This window comes from Ostrea edulis, chromosome 4 (genome assembly GCF_947568905.1).
Source record: "Ostrea edulis chromosome 4, xbOstEdul1.1, whole genome shotgun sequence".
Taxonomy (NCBI): domain Eukaryota; kingdom Metazoa; phylum Mollusca; class Bivalvia; order Ostreida; family Ostreidae; genus Ostrea; species Ostrea edulis.
The window spans coordinates 8,238,138-8,256,668 of NC_079167.1; the positions used below are offsets into that span (position 1 = coordinate 8,238,138).

Genomic DNA, 18,531 nt, shown 5'->3' on the forward strand with positions numbered 1-18,531 from the left:
ATTTTTTGGCGAGTTTGCCCACGGGTGATGAATAAAAGACGAGATTACCTATGGGTATCCAACGAGGATATTTCATATTCTGAGGTAGAAATAGAAGTATACAACCACACAATACATGAATCATGCACAAACAAAGTTGCTCTGTAAATGGAAGATTTTTATAATCATGGGTGGATCTGTAGCTCTCTGATCTTTCCAGTTTTATTCCAGAGAGCTAGGGCAATACATCAATATTTATTATCCAGTGATGATGCTGTGAACTTTTCAAAATATCTGAAATAGGCTGGTGGTCGAGAGGGCCGCCACAAGGTCGCGTCGCTTCGAAGCTCACTATTACACAAGTCGCAATCCCTGGATCAATCGTCTTTCTAACGTTCTCAGATATTTTCTCCCCTTTGACATCCCACTATAACCATTGCCAATTCCATGAATTTTAACTGTTCTGTCCAAAACTTTCATGTCTTCGCCTGGCTTCATACAAACCACCATGCCATATTTGTCGGATCAAGATCAGTTACCAGCTTTACAGTGCACGCACTGATAAGACAAATGAAATGTACAAATGAAACGTTTCAGAGATTAAGAATACGGACTAAACGACCTGACTTTTTCTACCACACATAAACGGAAACGGATTGCTCTAAAACTAGAAAGCGACAAAATATCGGAAATCGCTGATGAGATTCAAAATAGCAGAATTCCGCTAAATAGCGCAACAGAATCATCACTGAGTATCTGAATATTTTATGCAGACTTTGTACAGTCATAATACCTGCTGGCTGTCCTCTAGATACACCTGCCATTGAAGCACCTTGCAGAAGGCTCTGATAAAAAGCTCCACGCCCTGTTGAACCTCTCCCCAGAGGTGCAATTACTGGAGCACTACCTGTTGTGGACACACCTGGACCAAGTGCTGGGGCATCACCTGATGATGGCTTTTTCTATAACCAGAACATATATCTATTGAATGATCACGATATTCAAATGTAAAACATATATTTTCTTATTTATATCTCTCTCTGTCCAACATGCAACTGAATAATATAGTACACTGCCATGGCACATGATACGCATGTCAGTGTTTTTTCATTATAATGTATGACACAAAATCATGTCAACCTAAAGAGGCGAGATCAAAAGATTGATGTAGGATAAAAATCTTAATTCAAATAGTTAGAAGGAAAGGGGGAGGGGTTAAAAATTCCCATAACTCTCTGTCATCTGACATAGATTACACTCTAGCGGGGGTGGGGTGGTGGGGGGGGGGGGGGGGGGGGAAGACAAGTTACAGTTAACAAGAGGCCCATGGGCCACATCGCTCACCTGGGCCCATATTTCAAGATTTTCCCTATATATTCGCATGTAAAACTTTGTTCCCCTATTGTGGCCCCATCCTACCCCCAGGGGGACATGATTTTAACAAACTTGAATCTGACTATGTCAGGAAGCTTTCATTTAAATGTAAACTTCTATGGCCCAGTGATTCTTCAGAAGATTTTGAATGATTTTCCCTATATATTTGTATTCAAAACTTTGATCCCCTATTGCGGCCCCATCCTAACCCCTGGGCCATGATTTTAACAAACTTGAATCTGTACTATGTCAGGAAGCTTTCATGTAAATTTGTACTTTCCTAGCCCAGTTGTTCTTGAGAAGATTTTTAAAGATTTTCTCTATATATTTGCATGTAAAACTTTGATCCCCTACAGTGGCCCCATCCTACCCTCTGGGGTATGATTTGAACAAACTTGAATCTGCACAATCTCAGGAAGCTTTCATGAAAATTTCAACTTTTTTGGCCCAGTGGTTCTTGAGAAGATTTTTAAATAACCCCACCCTATTTTTGTGATTATCTCCCCTTTGAAGGGGACATGGCCCTTCATTTGAACAAACTTAAATCACATTCACTCAACGATGATTTGTACCAAATTTGATTGAAATTGGCCCAGTGGTTCTGGTGAAGATGAAAATATGAAAAGTCTAAGGACAGACAGACAAAAGGAGATAAGAATAGTCCACTTGAGCTTTCAGCTCAGGTGAGGTAAAAATGGGGTACAGGTCCCCTATCCACCCTTGATTCAATGTGCCTGAATTGTTATCAATTATTCTCAGATGAGAATTTCGTAAATTGTTAATTCTTCCGTATATTACATAAAATAAGTTCAAACCAAAGTGGATTGAAATTATTTTCTCAGACCATCCACGATGGAATAGTCCACACTCAGTTGTGCATTGTGACATCAAATGTTTTGACTTTAAAGAATGAAATCATGAATATATATATATATATATATATATATATATATATATATATATTCTTGCCATTTTTTATGTGTCCTCGAATGACAGCAATTTCATTTGAGACGTAAGAAATCTAAAGTACATGATTGTAAAGGAAGCATGTAAAATTTGTGCATATAAAGTAATCTATTCTTTCCTTAGTGCAAATGCAGAGTGGTGTGGAACGGGAAATCACTTCACGCCCGAAAACACAAAGGTGTCCAGGTTAGGCGATTGACAGCTAGGCCGGTGTTAAGCATTAATCTGCTAATCTTTATCTTCCAAAGGTGCAATGCATAATATCACTTAGAAAACAAATGGTCGGGATTTTGTTTAACTGTCTACCACAACCACACACACTCACTCAAATTAGTTCTTTATTTTGCGAGTTTGTATCAAGAGAAATGTGTTAAGAGTAAATATTCATTAATATCTATAAAAGCGTATAGAGAGAGATGATGTCATGGACTACAATAATGTAAGATTTCTACATTTATATGAATTCCTTGTGGTTTGTATCAATATTGTCGTGTCATGTATTTTATTTCTTCTGTAAAATCAAATACTTTTTTGGCAGAAGCATTGACAGGAAGTCAACTGCGGTTGATTAAAGAATTGGCAGGTGAGGCTGTGCGACTGCTATATGGCGTTCGAGCTATCGCTCAACACCATACAAAATGCGAGTTTCTTCATGTAATAATTATTGAAAAGAGTTACTGCATCACTTTCTTACATATGTAGGGATTACCTTTTTTCATAACAAACTTACCATTCTGAAAGTTTTAATGACCTGAATTTAAGCTGCAAATTACATTCTCTACAGATGCATGAATTCACAAAGTTTGTTGATTCTAGGACTCAAATCTACAAGAGCCCAAAAAAGGGGTATGCTATACATGTATGGCCATTAGTGATGGGCAATCGGGAAAAAAAATTAATCGATGATCGGATTAATCAGATGTACCTTTTCGATAATCGAATTTTAATTATTTCAAATTTATGGCATAAATATATTAAATTTACTTCATTTTTTACCCTAGATATTAAGTTAATTAGAATAAAATGATAAGATATATTGTATCTTGTTTAACACCTCTGTCGAGAATTTTTCACTCATATGGAGACGTCCAAAATCATAATAAGAAATTTGAAGTTAATAAACCCATACTTTCGATTTTATTTTCACGGGATAGGGATAGATCTCTTGACTTTTGTTGTTCTTAAGGGATCCGGGTCAGAATAGAGCCTCATTACCCCTTGCTTGTTGTAAGAGGAAAAATCTGAGGCAATGTGTCACAGCAGGTGTGGCACGATAAAGATCCCTCCCTGTTCAAGGACTGTAAGCGCCGAGCATAGGCAGGCAATTTTGGAGGCCTTTACCGGCAATGGTCTGTGACGTCTCCATATCAGTGAAAGATTCTCAAGAGAAATGTTAAACAATCTTATCGGATGATTCAGCTTCGTCAGCAATTTTGGATTTTAGATAAGTCGCGGCAGGAATATTTGTATTATTTTTTTAAAATACCGACATCGGCGATTTTCGAAATGCCAATCGATTATTCACATCGTTTCAGTTATAACGACCGACAATCGAAAGTCGACGATAATCGGTACATCACTAATGGCCATATCATTTTAATTATAGGTCACAGTGACCTTGACTTAGGGCATGACACACCTTCCCAAGATACATCAACTGACCAAGTTTGATGATTCTAGACCGTCTAGTAAAGAGACAGATAAGATTTTGCCATATTTGGTCATATCATCTCAATCAAATGTCACAGTGACCTAATTTTAAAGTGTGGTCCACCCTCTATCCAAGATGTATCATCTGAAAAAGTTTGATGATTCTAGGTCTCATAAAATTTAATATTACCCAGAAACGAAGAGGGAGAGAGGGACGGACATTATCACCATACCATAATATGTCCGGTCTTCGACGGACATATTAAAAACTAGAAAATAAATTACCGTTAAATACATCATACACTTACTTCATCTTGTTCCCCAGGTTTCCTGATTGGCTGATTAAGTGCTTGCAAAAGAGCAGCACCCCGCCCACCTCTTCCAAATCCTGTCGCCATTCACTGCAAAACAGTAAAAAATTTCTCCTCATTCTTGTACTTTCTCATATTTAGAGATTTATAGGGCCACTTGCTACAAACTTTCTTCAAAAAAATCAAAATGGATATTTCACTTATGTTTATAGTAAAATAAATAAATTTCACAACATGGAATTTAATCTAAACAATGATTTCTCAATAAAGTGGATAAAACTTTGTATCAGTCTTCACGAAAACTCAGTGGTCCGAAGACCGAGGCGAGTGAATATCAGGAAAAATCAGGAAGTCCGATGGGCTTGTCTTGTAGACTTTTTGTAAGTCACATTAAATATAATGTTGGATTTAGATATTCTAAATGTCTTATTTGCTTAAATTTACCATTAAAATAAAAATAAATCAAACAAGATGTGTTTGTGAAACACAAATGCCCCTGATAATGGCCAATTCCGAAGATGGCCAAGGTCAAAAGGACAAATATCTTGGTACCAGTAAAAAGATCTTGTCACAAGAAATGCTCATGTACAATATGAAAGCTCTAATAAGTTATAACCTATGTAAAAAATTTAAAAGTAGGTCAAATGTCAAGGTCAAAAGGTTTAATGCCAATGGAAAGGTCTTGTCACAAGGTATACTCATGTAAAATATCAAAGCTCTATCACTTACTGTTTAAAAGTTATAAGCAAGGTTAAAATTTTCAAAAAGTAGATTAAACTCCAAGGTCAAGGTCACAGGGTCAATAATGTTGGTACCCACAAAAAGGTCTTGTCAAAAGGAATACTCATGTGAAATATCAAAGCTCTATCTCTTACTGTTCAAAAGTTATTAGCAAGGTTAAAGTTTTCAAAAAGTAGGTCAAACTCCAAGGTCAAGGTCACAGGGTCAAAGATGTTGGTACCCACGGAAAGGTCTTGTCACAAGGAATACTCATGTGAAATATCAAAGCTCTATCACTTACTGTTCAAAAGTTATTAGCAAGGTTAAAGTTTCAGACAGAATGACAGACAGGACAAAAACAATATGCCCCCCCCCCCCCCCCCCCACCCGATCTTCGATCTCGGGGGCATAAAAACATTTCATCAATGAACGTGAACTTTAAATAAATCTAATCAAAATTATATTCTATTTTCATATCTTATCTACATTACAAACTCTATCAGTAAACAGTATTCGTATAGTTTCATCTTTATTAGGTCTACACGAGTATCCCAAAAGTGTATAATTTTTATTTTCTTATTATTAATTGTAAAATACAGTTGAATTAAAATTCTAAATAAACCTTTAATTCTGAAATTCAAAAAGAAAATCATGAAGTATCATTCAGAAATTATAATGTATATTCCATATACTATATCAGTAGATATTACTACAATCTAATTAAAATAAGATGTTGGATCCGCTTGCATACTCGCTACACAAACATCTAAAAACATCCCATAGAGGGTCACGTCAGAGGTCAAATTCGGTATCACTCTAGACTTATCGGCTTCAACAAACATTCAATGATTTTGCCAGCGGTGATTTCATTGGTCAATCGAATTTGACCTCTGACGTGACCCTCTACAGGATGTTGTTAGATGTTTGTGTAGCGAGTATGCAAGCGGATCTAACATCTAATTTCAATTAGATTGATATTACTAAACATGCTTATCAAAAAAAAAAATTTTTTCTCATTAAAATAATATTTTAGCAGCGGGGATGTAGTGAGAAAGTAAATACCTGCTATAGAATTATAAACGCAAGCAATTTTTTACGATTGAAAAATATAGAAGCACCCCCCTCTCCCATTAAAACAACGATTTGTGAATTTAATACTTAAATTGGGACACACGAGGAAACACTAGCTAATTATGAAGAACCATGCGCAAGTACAACAGATGACATCCATGATAAATCTACATTTAGGGTACTCTACACTTACAAGAATATTTTAGCACTATTTCAATATTGTGGTTATTCGTATCCCGTGGGGATCCGGGTTAGAATAGGTCCTTGAGTAGTACCCCTTTGCTTGTCGAAAGAGGCGGTTCTTCGGATGAGACCGCAAAAACCGAGGTCCCGTGTCACAGCAGATGTGGCACAATAAAGATCCCTCCCTGCTCAATGACCATAAGCGCCGAGCATAGGCCTATATTTTGACGCCCTTCACTGGCAGTGGGGACATCTCCATACGAGTGAAATACTCTCGAGAGGGACGTAAAACAATATTCAATCTCAATCAATCATCTTATAAAAAGGAAAATGGGATTGCCATTACATATTTTAAACTATTTCATAAATGAAATGTACACAAGTTCAAACGACTAGAACTAATCTTTTTAAGTAGATAGTTAAACTTCAGTATCTGATGGCATGGGCTCTTGAAATCCACAGACATCTGCATGATGTATGGACAGTACTCCCCCCCACCCCCCACCCCCATTCTGATTTTTTTTTTGCGGCGATAATTTCTCCAAAATATGTGGATTCTCTGTCTAACCCATCCCAATTTCGATTTATGTAATCGTTTGACTTTCCCACTTTTTGTAAGATTTAGAGATTGGCCTTCTACCGGCTTTATTGTTACCGGTAGAAGGCCAATCTCTAAAGCTTACAAAAAGTGGGAAAGGATTACATAAATCGAAATTTGCATGGGATAGACAAGGAATCCATGCATTTTGGAGGAGAAATTATCCCCAATAAAAAAGTCAGAAAAGGAGGGGGTAGTAGTGGCCATACTTCAGGTGCCTGTGTAGTGTTGACTTCTTCAATATCATTCTCTGTTGACGAATGTTATTCGCTTGCCGTGCATCATTCCTGACTGGTTTAAACTGATATTGTTGAACCACAAAATCGGGCAGTTCATCAAAAAACAAAAATTAGTCCATATTTCGTTGAACAAAGCGGTAGGCCTACACTATTTTCATTGCGTTGTTTACATTGATGGGTCGTTGTGACGTCACAAACACACATAATCAAGAACGATAAGCGGGTAACAAATTCATTCTATGTACAAGTTTACAGCTTTATTTCTTATCAATCCAAAGACACTATTTTTTTATTAAACGCTGTTTGACCTTCATTCATACCCATCTTTATGTTTTTAAAGTAAAATACCATTGTTTCATATGACCTTTAAATGTTCTCGTGAAGACTGTTGTATTAAGTTATGTAAGGAGGGGCAATATACTTCATTTCTTATCATACAGAAAATATACAAGTTCCTAATATTTTAGGAATTTAATATTTGTACTACATGTAATTGCAACCAGAATAAACCAAACAAAAGGCCCACAGGCCTTATCAGTCACCTGGGTCCTATTTTACAAAACAACTTACGGCAAAGTCGCAAGACTTAAATTGTATTTACACAGTTGTTAGTATACAGTTATTAGTATGCATGAATGAATTAAAACATTTCTGAGACATAATTTTCAGCCTCATTTTTTCAGTATTTTACATTGGAGTGAATAATCTTACAATAAATGGGAAAATTTTAGTATGTATAGTTGGTAGTAAGTTGTAAGTTCTTTTGTAAAACACACCCCTGAGTCTTCGCTTTAAGTATCACTAGTTGCAAGGCCTATGAAATCTATAAAAAATTCTCCTGTTTTGAATACTATATTCAACAAAAGTACATGCATAAGCTTTGAAGGGACTGATTAACGATTTCCCCCAAAATTTTGTTTTTCACGTTTCACATAAAATTAAGGTTATACATCATCACAGAAGCTCATTTTAGAGAGTTTGTTATTTGTTTTGTAAACAAAGATTGTGGTAGATTGCGTCATCTAGAAGTTAAAATTTGAGACTATGCAAAATTAAAGGCATAGGATCTAAGATATTGGTAAAATTTTGCATGTTCCAAAAAGGTGGCAAAATTAAAGATCATAACTAGAAAATCACAAAAATTTCCTCAGAATGTTTACAAAAACATTGGATACGATAGTAATTACAAAATGATTCCCTGTTCTCATTTGCCTAAACTGGTACCCTGTTGACTTTGCATCTCTTATGTTTGTGTGTAGCCACCAATCAGCGGGGTACCAGTTTAATATATTGTCTTCCAGATAAACATTTTATAAACAGGACTTGAAATTAACATATGTCCGTCAGTCCGTGACTGGTTAAATGTCTGGCAGACTGACTGACATTGGTTTTAGTCAGTCCGATGAGACTGGTCAATTTTTCTAAAAACATCATTCTGGAAAATATACTTATGAATGTTAAATGCACATTTGGCATTCCTCTGTAAATATTAGGTGAACCCGATTAGTAAATAGAAATCTCGCGCAAGTATTACAATATTGTCAGAGGCATATCGAGTCAAATTACATATTTCATTTTGATAACATTAACGAAATATGTTAAATTATTTCTGGAAAACTCTGATGGACTGGTAAATTTTTCTGCGGACTGGTTGAATTTATACCCCATCAGTCCGACTGGATTGGTGACATAAAAAGTTAGTTTCAAGCCCTGATAAAGGGGCTAAAAACGTCAAAATGACTTCAATTTCAAAGCACTGCAGCTATAGATAACTCATAATTAATACTACTTTGTTTACATAACACAGATTTAAGGCTTAATATTCCTTTTATTCTTGCATTCAGAAGGTCAAAATTTTGGGTGTTGACATTAAATGAGTTATATTTGTAAGGCCATATAAAACAAGAGGTACTGTGAGCAATGCTCACTAAGAAACCCCCCGCTTACCGCTTACCCCAATCTCCCAAAGGGTGTTGGTAATAGGTTTAAACTACCTCAGCCGAGATTAATCCTAGATTCCTCCAACTCTTACTCCATATTGAAAAGTGGGAATACCAGCTGGTATTGCTGCTTAACCTACCTCTTACAACTTTATTTCGCAGATCTATCTTCCAAGACACAAAGATTCAGATGTCGGAAGATTATTCTACAAATAGATCATGATTAATACAATGCTATCACCTTGGAATTTTGTGTGTTTATGTACTGACGTCATGCACAAAGAAATCAAATGGTGAGGCGGCAACCTATTTCAAGTGATGCTTTATTTGTCAGTGTTAGGGCAGTTTCAACAGCGATAGCATCACATTATTCACGATCTATTTGTAGAATATTCTTCCGATAACTGAATCCTCGCGTCTTGGAAGACAAATCTGCGAAATAAAGTTGCAAGAGGTAGGTAAAGCAGTGACACCAGCCGTGTTGCTAATTCCCACTTTCAATATGGAGTCCGCTCGGACTCTTCCCCACACGTCACAATGTAAATGCGGGGGCAAGAGTCAGAGAGATCTCCGATTAAGCTAAGATAAGGTTTCCACTTACTTGGAAACAGCTAGCCCGAGTGCACCCACAGGAGTTGACAATTTTATCAATAAAGTAGAAATATATGAGAAATGGGCATAAATATTACCAATGAGCTTCATGAGCATATCAGTGAATATGACATCACGCAAAATTGTTAATGACAGCTGGTTAAGAACGAGATGTGGAGAAATGGAATAAAAGTGAATGCGTGGGGTAACTGTAGGGTAATAAATGTCAGGAATTAATCAATTGACACTACAGATGTGATTTCTGGTGTTTGGAGTAGTTGATTGTATCATTGATTAGCGTGCCACACCTACTGTGACACGGGGCATCTCCGAGGACCCGTGACACTCACACCTGATGCCGAGCGTTTGGCGATGGAACTGTCACTATCTGTTTTAACGAATAAGGTCTGTCGCGGCCGGGAGTCAAACTCCGGCCTTCCGCATCCGGGGCGAATGTTGGCATAGTTGAAATAGCGTATTAGAGAAAATCGGGAAACCATGTTGCTATCTTCTCGCTAATTGGTAGTATTTATGCCCATTTCTCATATATTTCTACTTTATTGATAAAATTACCGATTCAGATAACATCATGATTGTACCGAGAAATATAGGTAACTACAATCGATTGTTCATTTTTATTGGACAAATTACTGGTGTGACACCAAAATGAGCAAGAACATTGCAGAAGAAATCAAACCAGTCTGACTTGGTAAAATACAGGCTCAACTTCAAGGCTCCAAATTTTAAACATGTTAAGGCCAACAAATAAGGTCATAATCATAAACTACGATTAAGTAGGATTTAAATTAACCTCTTGCTTTTGCTAGAATAAAATGTTAAATCGAATGAACAAAGTGTCCATGAATGATCATGATGATGACAATATTATGTCGTCTGCAAAATTTATGTTTCACATCATGAAAGTAACTTGTCATTTACAGGGGCAAAAAACTCTCTTCTACTGATAAATTATTTCAAATAAATGCTTTGCATTGCAATAAACCTTACCAATGTGTTAAAAAAATTCCAAAATCTCCCTGAAATACTTTAGATGGTCATTCTCCTAACGCAAAGTCTCGTTTTCAATTCAAATCTTGGTGAACAATGCCAGGATACAAAAAAATTGTTAACTCGTGCACGAAACCTTTGTAGGCAAGCGGTATATGTATTACGGCCAAAAGCCGAAATTCAAAAGTCCCGGAAAGCGATTTTTGCATGATTTCTCTCTTTATAGTTAATAGAATGGCAATAAACTTTTTGTGATAACTGTTTGTGACCTATCAAACAAGAATCATATAACTTTTGCTTGAAATTATATTACGAAGGTTCAGCTACCAAAAAACGGTAAATCTCAAACTCCGTACAGCAGTTAGCGTAACGGAATATACCACACAGGGGTGGATCCAGGAATTGCGGTTAGGATCGCAACTTTATGAGGCAGGGGGTCTGGGGGCCGCCTTGAGGCCCCCAGTGAGTCCAAAGCGAAGCCCGGGGGGGGACTCCTGGATTTTATAGGGCTTCAAATATGTCTCAGGACTAGCCCGTGTAGTAATTTTTACTATTTTCTGTCATTTTTGATAGATAGAAATCAATAAAATGACACCAGTTTTAAGGATTTATGGGGAAAATGTAAGTTTCCCAATAAAAGTAATTCAATAAATCTAAAAAAAAAAAAAAAAAAAAAAAAAATCATTTATTGCTCTGAGAGTGGAAGAAATTATTGCTTCTTTTATCGTTTACGTTTTTCTAAACAAGAGACCAAGATTTGAACATTATAGGGGGGTGCGCGCTAGATTGCATAGTAATGCGGCATTCTGGGCGTTATATACAGAACAGTAGTCTCGAATTTTATTTTACGTTTAAATCCCTGATGATCAAAACTCTTTACACGAGTAAATTCATATAAATTTAGCCTCGTCTAAAACTAACTTCTTTTCCATGATGATGCGCGGGAAAATTACTGTTCTCGGAAGTTTCCGTAAAGTCACATGGTAAAACAGACCATTTGCTTTCGGATTCGCGACATTGCGCGGGGAAAATGCTGTCCTCGCAAGGTCATGTGGTAAAATCTCTACTGTCGTGTTTTATGCCTACACACCTTTAAATACAATAAATGGAATATGATTTCACTACGTGTGGGTTTTTTTCTTGAAAAGGTGTTCACTTTGCCTTTGAACAACTGATTTCACAAAAATATAGATTAGTTGGGGGTGTTTTGCCAAGCTGCTTCTCTTAAAGACCCAACTAACCCCAAATGCCAATCAAACATTTAACAATTGATCTCAGGTGGAGTGACATCTGCAGAAACTGGTTTAGAGCTACCCCAGAGAGGTGTTTTGATAACAATAACATCCAGCATCTACAGGCATTCTTTAGATCTTGAGGAAGCCCTGTATTCTAGAGTTTTGATTGCATTGACCTGTCCACAACTGCTATTTTCTCGTAATTCAACTGTTTTTAAAAAGACCCCTGAAAAACGCAATTTTAATATAATTGTAATTTCCCCCCTTTATCTACATGCATTATAAAATTACAAACTTAAAAGCGATATTGTTTAGCAGTGTTTTTCTACTAAAGGTTCCAATCAATAAAGGTGGGGAGAGATCACTTGTCTGGTATAATATATTTTCTCATATCAAATAACGAACAGTGGTGGATCCAGGTTTTCCAAAGGGGGAGCGGGGACATGTGAAAGTCAATATAATAGCCAAAATACTCAGCCATTTTGGGTGCCAAATCCGGAGTTTGGAAAATACGCCCTAGATTTGCTTTGATATACACTATAATTCCCTTTTCTTTCTTAGTCAAAATGACAAATTCCTGTATATGCACACTTTTTGTACTACATTATTTACTTTAGGGAATATAGTTTAATCTTTACTTTCGAAGTTTAGATTTTTATTCAAAATTATGGCTCTTGGGGAAATGAGGAGCATTCGTGTGGCCAGAACGGGGCAACGACTTCAATGATTAATTTTAATCATTACTGCATGTAATTACCGACAGACATGCTCAACTATCGTTTTACATGAACGCTGCTTGGGGACGAATTGACCAAACTAAAGGGACCTCCTTATTTGTCCATTAAAACAATATCACGACCACAGATACAGCAGTTTAACTTTCTATCATTCTGTATTGTGGAAATAATCATAGAAACATAAAATGTAGTCTTCATTCATATTTTTGCATGAATTGGATTACTTAAAACCCCGGCAGTACATGTATTTACAAAGGGGCTGTGGACTTCGACTGTGTTTGGGTTCCGACATTTACAAAACGTACTACATTTACAAAACGTACTAGATTTACCGCTTTTTGGCAGGTGAAAACTCTGGTTCGGTAGGTTTGTAGAAGAACTATTCTCAGAAAAATTATATATTTTTTATGTACCTAGGTAATGTAAATATGCAAACTAAAGTCTTTCCAAAGTGGATTTATTTTATCACACATGACAAAAATATGCAAAATAGTTTCTGCCTTACTATTGCAGATAGGGAGTAATCGATGTAGGATTCTATACTGTAGCCACTGATGACGACGGTTGAACAAATCACGTGACTGAGCGTATAAATATTGTATCTAATCCTGCCTCTGATAAAACTTTTGAAATTTCATTGGTTAAAACATGCATTTAGAAGTCTATAATAGATACACTTTGTAAACCCCTATAACTGAACATAATTCCTCGTGTAATTAACAGAAATTAATTTAGAAAAGTAATACCTTGAAATTTTTTAAAATCTTTTTTTATGAAGAGGCATACAATGATATCTTATTTCAAAAGTACAAGTATACATATAATAAATACATATATAAGTATATTTACAGTCAATACAGATTGATCATTTGCTCAATATTTCATTTTTCATTGTAGCTCTATTTTTAAGAGAAAGAAAGAAAGAGCTGATATAAAGAAGTAAGAGATCGATCACTGTTCGTTATCTTCACCTTTTCATTAAAGACGTACACGTATACGTCGGTAATGATTTCTCCTTCTCTAAACGCTCGGTATTAAGAAATGAAAATCACGTATTTTTCGAATATGACCTTGGGAAATATAATTTTAGGTCACCTGAGTCACACAGGTGACCTGTAGCAATTGGTCAGCGTCATGTGTGGTGCAAAATTAAGAGCAGGGCAAACACGGACCCTTAGATATATCAGAGGTAGGATCAGAAACCCAGAAGGCGTAAATGTTTCCCAACTGCTCTCTGTGATACTTTAATTGTTCTTATATATATATATATATATATATATATATATATATATATATATATATTCATTCTGACATCATAAAAGGGTATGGAAAAGAGCAGACGCATGGAATAAAAATGAACACATATGCATGATTGATTGTATATCTTGTCTGACGTCCCTCTCGAGAATTTTTCACTCATATGTAGACGTCACCAATACCGGTGAAGGGCTTTAAATTTAGGCATTAAGCATTCTTTATAGCGTGCCACACCTACTGATACACGGGACACCCGTTTCTAAGGTCACATTCACACCTGAGGCCGAGCGTTTGGCGATGGAACTGACACTACCTGTTTTAATGACTTAGGTCTGTCGCGGCCGGGATTCGAACCCCGATTTTCCGCATGCGGGGCGAACGCTCTATCTCTGGACCACCGCCGCGGATGAACATATATGTAGAATTCGGTAAGTTAAATATGGCTTAAATCTTTTTCTTTTTTTTCCTTCTAAATAATGACAGGAGTCCATGTAAAGAAATATTTCTTTGTAGAAAGATATTTCTTTAAAAGATGACGGATAATGGAATTTATTTTTAATGTCCCTAGTCTTGGCGTTGAGAATTTTAAATACAACTGAATTTAATTGGTTGTATATTGTTTACCGGGCTCGGGAATTTTTCGCTCATATGGAGACGTGACGTCTCGCGTCATTGCCGTGAAGGGCTGCAAAATTTAGGCCTATGCTCGGCGCTTACGGCCTTTGAGCAAGGAGGGATCTCTATCGTGCCACACTTGCTAATACACAGGGCCTCGGATTTTGCGATTTCATCCACACTTGAAAGGACCGCCCCATTTAGTCGACTATTACGAGAAGCAAGGGGTAATGAGAACCTGTTCTAACCCGAATCCCCACCATCTTCGTTAGCCAAGGGTTTACGATCCGCTCCGCTTCTCCACAATGTTGTAAAGAAGCGGAGTGGATCGTAAAACTTTGGCTAGCGAAGATGGATTCCCACGGGACCAACTGAAATTGGATTTTATTTTAGATTGATGAAAAGGTGAAGGTAAGGAACAGTGATGAGTTTCATAACTCCTATAAGGAATACTAAATAGAGAGTTGGGGTGGGGTCAAGTGCCTAGAAGGAGTGTGAACCCCTGTCGACCGGTTACATCCGCCGTGAACCCTATATCTTGGTCAGATAAACGGAGTAATCCGTAGTTAGATTCAGTGTGCCAGGAACGACTTAATAATTGGTATGAAACACGTCAGACAGCATTTGACCCAGCGACAGGTTGTTATACAAGTACATTAATGCTATACATATTTTATCAATACCCCACATTTGACATTTGTATATCAATTAAAAGCATTCTGAATATTTACTCAACATACAAATAATGTCAGGTTTCAGGCCAGCCTAGCATGTTCCGTTCTCTATAGTTAATACGTGTACTTTGAAGATTAGAGTCAACACTGCAATCATGTCACAACAGTACTTTACCAAAAAAACATTACAGCTAAAAAATACAAAAAAAACAGGGCACCCCCCCCCCAACCCCAAACCCCGGAAGTTTCAGTTTTGTTGATGCATGGATAGATGAAATGTCTTACAAAGTTTCTGTACTTCACTAACACCGGGCTTCAAATTTCCTGGAAGCGTCCCTACCTCCCTCACTCTCAAGCTTTGAAGTTAAGGATTTTCTAACAGTAAACGACCTGGTACTGGAATAAAATGAAGAGGCACCATCTCGGACGATTTGAAACACCTTTTTCGTACATACAAAGAAAGTTGCTATAAAGAATCCTTGTAAAGTGTTGAAGACAATAAACAAATACCACAACGCCTGACTATTGGTTGCTGCTGCCGAGAAACCAAAACACCAGGTTAACCCCATCACAACCGACAGTTTTATGTAAATAAATAATTTGCAAGTGTTCTTTCTCTTCAGTATCCGGGAAGTTTTCTTGAATGATGTGTGTATACTTATAGCAGATATAATGAAGAAAACAAAATTTGAAAACAACAGAATTGCGATGGGGACCAGAAAGAAGACAATTAGACCTCTGCTATTTGAAATCCAACACACTCCATCACCATATCCGGGTTTAAAACTTGAATCCGAAGTATACTCAACCGAGGCTGCAGACCCAACTATGATAACAGCGCCTAACCAAGCATAGAGCCAATAAAATCGCACACGCTTTGAAGAACCCCCTCTTTCACCCGAATTAGTAAAACCTGTTGAAAATGTGAAAAATATGTCGAAAGACATCACATTCATCCAGAAGAAAGCAGCTAGGAAGGCAAAGTGCGTTACAATTGATATGGCCTTGCATAAACCTTGGTTTTTCATCTCGAAGATAAATGGCGCTATCAAATGTAACAATTGCGCAACGAACAAGGATGCCATCAAGCACATCAGGTTTTTGCCGGGAACATTGTGCAGCTTGGGGGAACAAACGTAAACAGTGAAACACACTAGCAGACACGCTGTTGACAAAATTCCACCAACGAAAGACAGCAGCCTCTCTTCTTTTGTAAAATAGATTGTCAGTCTTGTGGAAGTTATTTGATCATCAATTTTCGTTCCGTTTATGCAGACGTATGCATCGCTTTCATTTTCCGAGAGCGTAAAATCATGCATCGTTCTATTTAGGGAGAACAAAAAAATTGTAGTGGAATTGATTAATTCGAACTCATTTTGGCGAACAATTCGAGAGAGGCATGCTGATGAGGTATTGTTTGGGTCGTTGGTAAGCCGTTCTTTCAATAAACATTTACCATTTTGATAAACAAACGGAGGTTTGCACAGTATCTTGTAACATTGCCCTGTAAGTGGATCCAGCAGATGATCTATGTCACAGACATTTGATAGTGAATTCGTAGATTCTCCCACCACTGAAAGTCGGAAGCGTGTCTCTGTCATCTCCTTTTTCAAATTTAGATCAAACAGAATTCTGTAACTATAGTTGTAAATATTTCTCTTTGGTTTATAAGGAATTAAGTTTGCAGACTTCATGTTACATGTTAGGTTTGATTCTGGATAATTTTGACATTTTGCACAATGAACGTTTCGAAAGACAGTTTTCATTCCGAATACAGGAACGTAATATCCGAATTTACATAAAGTCATCAAAGTTTTGTTCTGACACTCCGTCACATTAGAACTGATTGGAAAACAAGTTCGCTGTTTCCGGTTTCCTTCTGGGGGCGAGTGTGTGACGTAACAATCGGTATCATTCTGCAAGGAAGATACTGACAAATTCTCTGGAAGTGAATATCTCCAATGACACTGGATCCCTGGATTCCACGTGACGTAATTATCAAAATTACATAAAGCGCAATACATGTTTTTATACAAATATCCCGAACTCAAACCACTGGACAGATGGTCAAACACATCGTTCTCGGTTTCACATTTCTTTTTAAGATATGGATCAGTACCAGAAGGACACGAATTCACAATGTAAATAAAATTGTCAGAGTCAACATCATCTCTATACTCACATGTAAATCTCGGAATCGCTTTGTTTTCAACTGTGTGATTGCTTTTGTAGTCGGGGCAACAGTCCCCGTATATCAAGCAATCCGAATCACACTGACAGTTGTCCTGAGTGTAAGGGTCGGATCTTCCCTGACACCGGTAACTCTCCAGACAGTATCCTTGTTCAGGAGTCTGAAAACTGGCGGGAAAATATTCCGTATTCAATTTACACAAAACACACTGCACAGAACAGAAAGTAAGAACATTAATTAAGCGCACTGTGTTCATTTTCCAAGATTTGTAAACGAACAGGAGAAATTGCTACAGGGTAAATGTAGTTAGGCACCTTTCTCAAGGAGCTCAAGCGGGCTTATATATACTGTAAGGAGTATCTATCGTCATGTGATCCAATGTTTATTAACAAAGAGGAAGGATAAAATCCTGTTCGCCGAATATGGTCAAAGGGCAATGGTTTGGATTTTACTCACCAACAAAATGAAGCACGACAAACAATCTGTTCAAAGGTATAAAAATCAAATGTCCATAAAACCCCATATTCACTTGAACATTTCAACCATCGTTCGTTTATTCTCAATTATCTTTATTATACTGAAGTAGAATGTACCGCTTTGCCTCTGAATCAGTTTGAAGTATATGTGTGCTATATGTATATCCTTTTGTGAAAAAATACTGGGGGGGGGGGGGGGGAGACAAGAACTGTTTTATTGATGGAGCTAATATTCACTTTGATCTAGATTAATGTGCATTATTGTTGTTGTATTATGACATTCTAAATAGCACGTGCTGTCTCGTATTACTAAAGACATTAAACTCGTGTCCTCTATGATGAATGAACTCAAGTATAAAATATCTACTTAGAACCAGGAAATGGAACTTGACCTATAGAGCTCTGTGTGACTCTATACCATTTACAAATCGTATTAATATTACAAATTTCTGTGATCATTTTCACACAAAAAACTTACGACTAAGATAAAAATTTTGTCTCTTGTCTTGTACTCAATTGAGTGAAACCATTCCCTGAGTAAGAATGCAAGTTTTACCATCTATATGTATATACTTAAAGTTTTGTTCATTCAGAATTATATGAGTGAAGAATTGCAAAAGAATTACAGTGTTTTAAAATATCATCTTAATCGTAAGATATTTTGTGCCCACTGAGCTTATACGTTCTCATATGAAAGGTTAGGATTTGAAATTCAG

The 18,531-nt window shown here is 36.8% G+C and overlaps 2 protein-coding genes across 4 annotated transcripts in view; both read right to left on the minus strand.

Annotated features, from left to right (window-relative positions):
• Window positions 1–17,690, minus strand: part of LOC125672405 (piwi-like protein 1) — a 77,084-nt gene extending 59,394 nt beyond the window's left edge. Inside the window, exons 1-3 of one of the 3 annotated variants that reach the window (XM_056161827.1) lie at window positions 17,331–17,690; window positions 4,278–4,370; window positions 773–941 (exon numbers count right to left, since the gene is read on the minus strand). In XM_056161827.1, coding sequence (XP_056017802.1) covers window positions 773–941; window positions 4,278–4,367 — 259 coding nt within the window. In that variant the 5' untranslated portion in view covers window positions 4,368–4,370; window positions 17,331–17,690. Of the gene's footprint in view, window positions 1–772; window positions 942–4,277; window positions 4,371–10,630; window positions 10,750–16,604; window positions 16,724–17,330 lie in introns of those variants that run through there. The other 2 variants (XM_056161829.1, XM_056161828.1) reach the window with 2 other exon arrangements.
• Window positions 15,131–17,595, minus strand: LOC125669899 (adhesion G protein-coupled receptor E2-like). Its single transcript, XM_056161830.1, has one exon. The coding sequence runs from the start codon at window positions 17,593–17,595 to the stop codon at window positions 15,451–15,453; it is 2,145 nt and encodes a 714-aa protein (XP_056017805.1). The 3' UTR covers window positions 15,131–15,450.
• Window positions 17,691–18,531: the final 841 nt, after the last annotated feature.